A 10,830-nucleotide genomic window follows, 5' to 3' on the forward strand; every position below is an offset into this window, starting at 1 on the left:
AGTTCTGAATATTTGAAGGGAAATTTTTAAGATTGCTATTAAGAATGTAGCTCAGTGCTGGAGTACCATTTGTGAAGTCCTGAATTGTATATTTGTGTGTGTGTCTGTGTGTGTATAACATTGTTTAAAAAAAAATAGGAACACTATTTTGTTTCAAATGATTGGTGACTTTTCCAAAGCCAGTTAGAACTAAAAGAGAATATAGAAATCATCTAGTAAGAGGTTCCTCATTTTGCAGATTATTTAATAAACTGAGCCTATAAAAGCTATATTTGTCACATGCCAAATGGTTTTACAGTTGTATAAAACTTCGTTACACAGATGCTTTTTTTATTGTACTGTTTCACATAATTGTAGGGGGAATTCTATATTCAATGGAAATCAAGGAGGAGTTTACATCTTTGGTGATGGACGAGGCCTTATTGAAGGAAATGACATTTATGGTAAGCATGTTGTTTTGTTCTGAAACATTAGCTTGTCTTCTTGGTACGTATTGGCAAAATAGATCATTTTGAAGCATCTAAGTGAGAGAACTGATGTAATTTCTTTATATTCTCCATAAAGATGATTCTGTGATACATATTCACTTAACAAAGTATTAGGCTTTATGCCAGAAACCAGAGAAAAAGGTAAGTAAGACCTTAGTCTTAAGGAATATCTATGTACAACTTCTTAGATACACTCCATTACTTAACAATTAATAAATTGTTTCTTTGGCAGTGTAATACACTTTGAGCTCACTAGGAAAAGAAAATTAAAACTTTAGAAGCACTAATTCAGCACTTATTAGGCATCTCTGTGTTAAAAAATCAATATATTTCTAGGCTTTCTCTTCTGCCAACTTACCTGCTTTGTTAGTGCCAGGCATTATTTTGAGTACTTTGTCTGAATTAAGTCAGTATTCACAGTAATTCTATGAAGTACATTATTAAATATTTCCACTTGCTGATCAGAACACAGACACACAAAGAGGTATAAATATCTTACAGTCACCTAGAAACTAAGTGGAAATCCTGGCATTCAGTTCTGGGCACCTTGGTCCCAAGGCTGTCTTCGTGGACACCACACTGTACTGCCTACAACCCTTCTGCATCTGTGTACACTCTCGTTCCCTTAGTTTGTCTTGCAATTCTCATTAAAATTCTAATGCAAAAATTTTTACCACTGTCTGATATAAAATTCTTACTGTGCCCACTAGACTTTAGGATTTGACATTGCGACTTTTGTTCTTAAACAGGGAATGCATTAGCAGGAATTCAGATTAGGACGAACAGTTGTCCAATAGTTCGACACAACAAAATCCATGATGGCCAACATGGTGGGATTTATGTGGTAAGTTAATGAATCCAGTTACGTTAAATTCATGCATCAAAGCCAGAGGACAAAAAAAAGTGTTTTAGGTATTATATCCATTTTCAGGTGGGCCATAGTCAACATCTTAAGTATGAATTTGTAACTATCTTTAATATTTAGACAATAAATAAGGCTCTTTATTCTTATCAGTGTATGAATGACTTCTAATTTAATATGTGTAGTTTGTAAAATGTAATCAGCAACTGACTAAATTTGGAAATAATAGACATGCCTTTTTATTAAAGTATTAATCACTGACAGTGTATGATAAACTCCTAACAAGGCATTGGCAGTCTGCATTATATGTGTGTTATATTGGAGATTTTGCCAGTGTCACTACTGTGTAAATTTTTGGACTTCATGGATATCACAAGTCCTGAAAATAGTAGTCTTGATTTTTATTTTCCAAAAAAACCACTTTTATTTGATTTTATGTTGAAAAGTAAGTACCTTTCAAAACTTTAAGCTATGTATTAGTCCTATGTCATCTTCTTTTTTCATGGTTATTGTTTTTGATTTTTTTTTGTTTTGTTTTTTAATTTTTTTATAATGAGTATCTGAAAATTACCCTAATATCAGAAAGTACAGGAAATATTAGCAAGACGCTTGTGTAACACTAGGTGTACCTGCCTTTATTGTCTTCTCTTATTTCTTTTTATTTAATTACTAAAGACTAGGAATTGAACCCTGGTCCTTCACCCAGAGCTGCTTCCCAAACCATCCCGCCCCTTTGTTTTGTTTTGTTTTGTTTTGTTTGTCCATTTGTTTTTTTTTGGAATCAGGCTCTCGCTGTGTAATTCAGGCCAGATTTGAACTCACTTTGTAGCCCAGGCTGGCCCCAAACTCTGAGCAAGCCTCCTGCCTCAATCCAAATTCAATGCTGGGATGACAGATGTGAGCTACAATGCCTGGCCCACCTTTTTTAATTTTCCAGACAGGGTTTCACTGAATTACTCAGGCTGGACTCAAACATGTAATTCTCCTGCCTCAGCCTCCCAGAGTGCTCAAATTATAGGCATATGCCACCATGTCTGGTTCTAAGTGAGACTTTTAATTTTACTCAGAGGTAGCTAGTTGTAGCTAATATGGTTTGAATCTGAAATGTCCCCCAAAAGACTCCTATATTTGGAGGTCGGGTTTTTGTAAGGTGATTCGATTATGGGAGCACTATATTCATTTAGTAAACTAATTCTGACAGCTAAAAGTGCTGATAGAACATGGTGCCTCATGAGTACTGGCAGGTCTCTGGGTTGTGACCTGGAAGGGCATGTATCGTTCCCTTGCTCCATCCTTCGAGGTCTGCTTTCAGGCTGCCAGAGCAGGTGCAGATATCCTCTGTCCAAGCCTCTCTACCATGCCTTTTCTGCTTTGGAACTAGCTGGCTACAGACTGAAGCCTCTAAAAAAAGCCTCTTCTTTAAATTGTGGCTGTTGGATATGAAAAAAATGATAAGAAAATCACTAAGACAATGAATCATGTCTTAAATTTTCTGCTGAGAGTAAAAATTTGCTAACATGAGACCTTATCATTTTGAAGCAATTTTACCAGTAAATTTATATTACTGCTCAATAGTACTAAATTAGAGGTCCTCAGTTTGTTACACATCTTAGAATCCAAAGGTTCATTTGCAAAGAAAACCACATTCTTTACTCTTAGGACAATATAAAATTTTACAACTTTAAATTCAGATAGATAGTACATAAAATGAATGTTGTCAGGAATAGAGGTGTAGCTCAGTGATAAGCATATTAACATATAAAGCCAAGGTTCAAACCCCCCCCCCAGTATATCCCCAAAACTATCTTGTTATTCAACTTTAAAACAAAGCAAATTTAAATTGTTTTCGTTACTATCTTTAAATTGAGGAACAGCTGGGTGTAGTTAGTTGTGCATGCCTGTAACCCCAGCACTCTGGAAGCTAAAACAGGAGGATTGCCTTGAGTTCAAGGCCAGCCTGTACTACATAGTGAGACCCTGTCTTAAAAAAAAAAAAAAAATCAGGGTAACTGTAGGTCTGGAAAAGTTGGGAATCAATAACTCCACTTTTCAGTTAAGGAAACCAAGGCACAGAAAATTGCCCAGGTTAAACAGGTCCAGGGATGGAGTCAGGGCCCAGCCTCCTCCGTCTGTGTTCTGTCCCACTGCTCACTGGTTTTTGTTTTTAAATTCGTTATGCCATAAAGAAACAAGGTATAAAAAGCAAATTATAAAAGTTCAGCCGGGCATAGTGGCACATCCCTGTAATCCCAGCACTTGTGAGGCTAAGGCAGGGGGATTGCTGCAAATTCAAGGCCAGCTTGGGCTTCATAGTGAGACTTGTTTCCAAAAAAAATGAAAAGATGTGTAAGTCAGATGAAACACTTAGCCTGTCTGTCTGGTATAAGCTGTATTTCAACAGAATAAAACAATATTGGAGGAAAAGTCTTTAAAAAATTGAGGAACAAGTAAACTTATTTTAACGAAGTTATATATTATAACCATTGAAACTTCTATTTAGCATGAAAAAGGACAAGGTGTAATAGAAGAGAATGAAGTTTATAGTAATACTCTGGCTGGAGTTTGGGTGACAACTGGCAGCACTCCAGTACTGAGAAGAAACCGGATACACAGTGGCAAGCAGGTAGGATTGTGAGACTTGGGTGGGAAGCACTGCTTATAAACACAGGCTACTGAGAAAAATCTTTTTTTAAATTTTAGGTTGGTGTTTATTTTTATGACAATGGACATGGAGTGCTAGAGGACAATGATATCTATAATCACATGTATTCAGGAGTTCAAATAAGGTAACTGTTTTCACATTGGCTTGCTTTTGGGACTTACATATATGTGGATCATGTAGAAGGACTTTAGCAACTGTTTAAAGACTGGTCTTTATCTGCATATATTATATATATATAATTTTTATTTATATATATTTCACAGTCTTACTAGTAAAATGAGGACTTACGTTGTCTGAATACAGCTTTTCTTCATCTAGGTGAGGGCAGGAGCCAGTAACATAGGCCATAAAATCTTCTTTCCACTACTCCTCTGTCCACCGTGAGAGTCACATCAGCTGTATTTTGCTCTATGCCTGACATGCCACTGGCGCTCAGTAAAATGGGAGCTTCTGTTTTTATGCTGATACCTTTTATAGACATCTTAAGTTTTTGGAACTCTAGTGGTCTTGATCAAATATATAACTTAACCCTTTATTTTACACGTGAAAGGAGACTACATAACAAGATAATAGGTCAGTCTAACCACCTTCATTTAGCTTTCATGCATGGAGGCTCTATGATGATGTAAATCTACAGCAGAATGCTGTGAGGTATTTTTCTGTGTATAAATTTAAGTAGATGAAATCCAGCCATCATCTTTCCTGATATACTTCTGAAAGAAACTTCAAGGGCTCATTATATACTTAATTCTTACCATGATTAATGTAGATCTTTCTGGTTATCTTTTGTGATACATTTCTTAGAGGATCATCAAGTGCTCCATTATATAGTTAATTTTTACCATGATTAATGTAGCTTTTCCTGATTACTTCATGTTACATGGAATATGGAAGTAAAAGCAATGTAAACAATATTATTTTCTGTCTTATCCATAGGACTGGAAGCAATCCCAAAATCAGACGTAACAAAATTTGGGGAGGACAGAATGGTGGAATTCTTGTTTATAATTCTGGTATGTTCAGTCATTCATGGTTTGTTTTGTTTTGTTTTTTTCTATTAATGTTTGGAGCTGGGTGTGATAGCACATGCCCCCAGCATTCTGAGAGGTTGAAGCAGGAAGATCACAAATTCAATCCTGCCTGGACAATTTAGTGAGACTGTCTCAAAAATGCAAATAGGCTGAAAAGTATAGTTCAGGGCAAAGGCCTTGGGCTCAGTCCCCAGGACTGCAAAAAATATTAAGTAAAAACTCTTAGAAGGGCTGGGATATAGCTCAGTGTGCAGGCCCCTGGGTCCAGTGTGCAGTATGCCAAAAAGTAAAATGAGAAACACTTTTTTTTGTTGTTGTTGTTGTTGTTGTTGTTCCTAACTGCACTACAGAGAGAAACACTTTCTAAATAACACTTAAAATTTTTGCATTTATAGGTCTAGGCTGTATAGAAGACAATGAAATATTTGACAATGCAATGGCTGGAGTGTGGATTAAGACAGACAGTAACCCTACACTAAGAAGAAATAAAATCCATGATGGAAGAGATGGTGGCATCTGTATATTTAATGGGGGTCGAGGTATTGTTGTTAATTTTGCATTAGTGAAAAACCCAATTTTCCATTATTCTTCTATATCATTAATGATTAATGATATTGTCAACTAGTGTATTATAAATGAACAAAACTCAGTCTTTTCTTCACAAATCTTGAGATGGTTTAGTGCCTAGAGTTAAAGGCGACAAATGTTTACAGCACTTTTCCTTTTGTAGCCACCTTGACTCTGCCAGTTGTCAGTGAAAATTTTTTTAAGGTAGCAAAATTTTACATCCTGGCTCTGGATCTTTTATTATTGTGAGCAGAGATACAGTGAACTTTAAAGCAAGTTGCAGAACTAAGTATGAGAAAATTAGTATGTAAATTGGTATGTTTATCGTAAATAGGTATTGCTTTTTTAACTTTTATATTTGTTAGAGAATGGAATTAACAAAGCCAAATCGTGCCTGATTTGATATCTGTAAAGGTCAGCTGACTGCATTGAGGCAGAAGTTCCAGTGCTGGTTGCTTGCAAATACATCATATTCAGAGATTGGAGGAGACTGCTGAATGCCTAACTGAAACTATGCCAAAATGTCAGTATTGTACATCATCTTATGTGGAAGGATAGCCATATGTACCAAGACTTAGTGAACCAAATTTACTGATGCAGCCAAGCAGTAATGAGCCTGTTACTGAGATTTCCAAGTTTAGACTCCAATATAATTGAATAAAGTAACATCTCTGTGATAGATAACCATCTTTACAAAATAGGAAACATAGAAAGGTTGGTTTTAGTGGCAAGGTGTTTGAGAAAAGGTTTTTGTAGTAAAATCACTCTTGAGCTGTCTTAAAAAATGAATAGGCATTCTTACTGGTTAAGGGGTGGGGACTGTAATTATTTTCACTCTGATATGCTCTGTAAATCCTGATTGAACACTTCTGTACCAACCACTGTGATAGAGATGCTAAAGAAACTGGCAAATAAAACAGTACTATTTTCCATAAAATTCACAGTCTAATGGAGTGGCACATTGTAAACAAAGTCTCAAAGAGGCAAAGTGGTTTACTAAAGCAAGAGGTACTGGTAAGTTGAGGCTGGAGAAGATGCAGGGCTCAAATCACAAGTTTTCTACACACAGGAAGGAGATTGGTCCCTCAGTAGTAGTATTGGAGGTTATAGTAGAAATACACAAATAGAAGTAGTCTTGGAATCACCTAGGCAAGAAATAATAAGCCTGAACTAAGTGATTGTATAAAAGGAGGGGCACATATTATTGATCCTTTAAAAATGGGCGGCTGTAGGGCGTGCTGGTACATGAACACCTGTAATCCCAGTACTCAGGAGGCTGAGGCCAACCTAGGCTACAGTAATGAAGAACAGCCTGAATTACATAGCAGCACCCTGTCTCAGAAAGAAAGGGGGTAGAGAGTAGATGCTGGGACTGGTGCTCCAGAAACAGAATACATGTTTAATATCTATTGGGCCCGTGTTCAGTCTTTTGCACTGGACCCCCACCCCCACCAAACAAAAAGGGTATATGGGGGATGAGAGTAAAGTAGGACTCAGCGTTCTGAATGAGGGACTGCTAGGTGTGCCTTTGTACCTGTGATACAGAATGTGTAAAACACTAGGTCAGTTCCAAGCATACCAAATCCAGTGTCATCTTTGTAACATCCAAATTGTATAATTACATTAAGCAAAGAAAGAGACTTAACAATCAGCAGCCTCGGATGTAATATTTGTAACCACGGAAAGATCATTTCAGAGAAACTGCCCCCATGGCATCTAGGGGGAAAGGATTTAGAGATACAGTATTTCAGTACTGTGGAATACCAGACAGGTCATATGTCTACAAAAATAGACATGTCTCATACCTTCAGGGAGCAGAGAAACATCAGTATGCAACTAATTATAATTCACTGTGTATAACTAGGTCTTATGGGCATAGTATTAGCTAGTATTTCAGTGCTGTGCTTTTGTGTCCACTGAGTCATAAGAACCCTATGTATTAGGTACCGTTACGCTCATCTTACAGATAAGGAAACAAGACGGTAAGTAACCTGCCTAGTCATATAGCTAGTAAGTGGTCGAAGTAATTCAAGGCCTGAAAAGTATTGATGGGGGGGGCGGGGATACTACACACACTGTTTTACTGCCAGAAAATGGAGTGGTACCAAAAACTTTCCAGAGGAAGAGACAGGAGAAGAGTATAGGACATTCCAAGAAATAATGTAAATCAAAGGTGCTAGGGACAAAAATGTGTAACATACGTAGCAGCTGGTAGTACTGTAACAAGGGGATAGGTAATGTAGTGAAACAAGTATACGCGGAGGACTATTTTCTCAAAGGCTTTTCAACAGCAAGCTGAGTCTCAACTACTCAAAAGGTAGTTAGATAAGCAGAGAAAGGACATACTAGATTTGTAAAAGAAACTAAACTGAGCATAGTGGCATGGCACACACCTGGCAAGCCCAGCACTAGGGAGACAAAAGCAGGAGGATCACCATGTGTTCATGGCCACCCTGAATGACATTCCAAGGCCCTGTTTGAAAAAGTTGTTAGAAAATGGTAAACTGCCACACATAAAAGGAGACTAAAGGAAATTAGTGAGAATCATCATTGATAGTAGAAATAAGGGCTTGAGCCGGGCATGGTGGCACACGTCTTGTTAACGGGAGACTGAGACAGGATGATTGTCAAGAGTTTAAGAGCAGCCTGGGCTACAAAGTGAGCCCAAGGCCAGCCTGTACTACATATGGAGACCATCTTCAACAACAACAAAAAAAAGGCCTGCTTTCAACTGGAGCCAAAATGTTTCTAGAAATGATAATTCACTTAGCCAGTAACTTTATTACTCAGTGATGCACAAATGTGGAGTTTTGCCTACTGGTATGCAACAAGTCTGGTTAAGAATGGTAAACCTACTGTTTTTCTCTAAAGGGCAGCCAAGGATTTGTGCTTTACTTTGATTTGGTTTGGGAGGAAGTAGCCATTTTGATTATAAAACCTTTTAGTTTCTGTGAGTCCATTTGTATTTAAATTTAATCTAAAGTTAACTGTTATGTAGTTGGCCTTATAAAATGAAAAAAAAAGTAATGAAAATTCATTTTTCTAAAAAACATTGAAAATTTTAATTCACAGTTTTGAGACTCAGCTATGTATGGAGATACTGAGGATGAGTACTGAGTAAATTTATATGGTGTCTGCTTGAGTGAACTTCAGGCTCACTGGTTAGAGTGCACCTGTCATTTTTGGTTTTCTTTTGATTGGAAAAATTTTCTTTTGTTTGGGAAAGAAAAAGCCCTATGAATTTACAAAGTAGTTAAAGAAAACCTACAACCCCAAAAAACAAGAAAAACTGTATGCATTAGTCTTGATCTAAGAACATATTTTATTATAGGTCTTCTTGAAGAAAATGATATTTTCAGGAATGCTCAAGCAGGTGTTCTCATCAGCACTAATAGCCATCCAGTCTTAAGAAAAAACAGAATATTTGATGGATTTGCTGCAGGTTTGTATTTTTGGCATATTTATTGTTCTATAGTTTTTATATATATACAATGTATTCTGATAGTGAATAAATTGTGCCACCAAAGTAGCCAGACGCCTGTTAAGTCTCGAGAGCATCTATTCTGAGTTCTAGATTCTTTCACCCTAGGGTCAATCTCTTAAGAAACAGTACCAGGCCCAGGATTTAGCACTTGCCTGATTGAGAGGTCGTAAATTCAATCCCCAAGACCAAAAAAAGCAACTATCCGTAGTACTGATGAAACTACCTAGTGCAGGCTTCTACTACTAGTAGGAATACAAATAAACTCAAGGCCCTCTCACCTCAGAAGCCCATTTTTAAAATAAATGTATTGATAAATGAAATCCAAGTATGAGCAGTTACATTTTTACAAATGAAAAAACCAAGATACTTGGCTCCTTTCCTGCTTACCATGTAAATACCTGTTACCTGATTTTTCTAAGCACTGTTTCCTTCAACTTTCAAACTTCAGTAGTGCAGCGTTGGACTATCAGTGATGCCAATATTTGCATTTTACCCTATACACATTAAGAGGGTTAATGTACTTATATGCAAGAACCAGCTCGGTACATTTGCTAATTTTGCGTTTCTATTTAAGAAACAATATGAAGTGATGATGCACCTCCTTGTTTGTAAATTTTACTTTAGGTATTGAAATTACAAATCATGCAACTGCAACGTTAGAAGGCAATCAGATTTTTAACAACCGATTTGGAGGCTTATTTTTAGCATCTGGTGTTAATGTGACAATGAAAGGTATGTTGGAGTACATTCTACCTATAAATACGTGACTGCCATAGAAAGATAGATCAGAAGCCATCGTTTTAGTCGATTCCTTAAAGAGAAATTATTTTGAAAGAAACTTTGTTCTGCTGTTGGAATATCTTACATAAAGAAAATCCATTTCTATTCTTAACAGAGTTCCTATAATTACATCATTGGATAACTGTTTAAAGCTGATAATTACTTGTCTGTTTAATCCTGTAATCTTTAGTTCTTGTCATTTAGGTTTTTGACTTATCTTTCTTTTATTACAGATAATAAAATAATGAACAATCAAGATGCCATAGAAAAGGCTGTCAGTAGAGGCCAGTGTTTATATAAAATATCAAGTTATACCAGCTATCCCATGCATGATTTCTACAGGTATATTTCTCAATTCTTTATAGACCTAGAAGGGGGAAAATAATGATTTCAAGTTGAAAATTGCTACTTTTTGTTACATACTGGCCACACCAAGCCCTAAACAAAGACACTAAATACAGAAAAACCTGGTATAAGATTGGTACTCAAAATATGAATGTTTTAACATTTTCTTGAGGGTCAGTGAATAGCTATCATAAAGTGCTATGTCCTAGTTACTGTAAGTTGTGGCTCTTCTTTCCTCCAAATCAACCCAGAAAGACTGGATAAGAGCTGAGGATTTTATTTAACAAGTTACACATCATGGTCTCCTCATAAAGACATGAATTTCACTCACTGTAGTTTAGTTCTCCCTTTTAACTCTCTTTTCTTATTTAAGCCAAAGGTCATAGGTTAATAATGACATAAACATACAACTGACATGGTCAACAAATTAACATGAAATTTTGCTTTTTAGATGTCACACTTGCAACACCACAGATCGAAATGCCATATGTGTGAACTGCATTAAGAAGTGCCATCAGGGACATGATGTAGAATTTATTAGACATGATAGGTATGTAGCACTTACTGATATGTTGCCAATTATTTTCTCCTTGCTTTTCCTAATTTTTGGG

General features: G+C 36.5%; 1 protein-coding gene across 2 annotated transcripts in view; it reads left to right on the forward strand.

The window, feature by feature from the left end:
• Nucleotides 1-10,830, forward strand: part of Fbxo11 (F-box protein 11) — an 81,775-nt gene that overhangs the window by 69,621 nt on the left and 1,324 nt on the right. For both annotated transcript variants that reach the window (XM_063229001.1, XM_063229004.1), the window contains exons 13-22: nucleotides 358-443; nucleotides 1,238-1,332; nucleotides 3,851-3,973; nucleotides 4,051-4,136; nucleotides 4,949-5,025; nucleotides 5,439-5,582; nucleotides 8,942-9,052; nucleotides 9,719-9,826; nucleotides 10,108-10,216; nucleotides 10,671-10,769. In XM_063229001.1, coding sequence (XP_063085071.1) covers nucleotides 358-443; nucleotides 1,238-1,332; nucleotides 3,851-3,973; nucleotides 4,051-4,136; nucleotides 4,949-5,025; nucleotides 5,439-5,582; nucleotides 8,942-9,052; nucleotides 9,719-9,826; nucleotides 10,108-10,216; nucleotides 10,671-10,769 — 1,038 coding nt within the window. The remainder of the gene's footprint in view (nucleotides 1-357; nucleotides 444-1,237; nucleotides 1,333-3,850; nucleotides 3,974-4,050; nucleotides 4,137-4,948; nucleotides 5,026-5,438; nucleotides 5,583-8,941; nucleotides 9,053-9,718; nucleotides 9,827-10,107; nucleotides 10,217-10,670; nucleotides 10,770-10,830) is intronic.

Source organism: Cavia porcellus, unplaced genomic scaffold, assembly GCF_034190915.1.
Source record: "Cavia porcellus strain 051 isolate PalLab524CR breed Dunkin Hartley unplaced genomic scaffold, mCavPor4.1 scaffold_1, whole genome shotgun sequence".
NCBI lineage: Eukaryota > Metazoa > Chordata > Mammalia > Rodentia > Caviidae > Cavia > Cavia porcellus.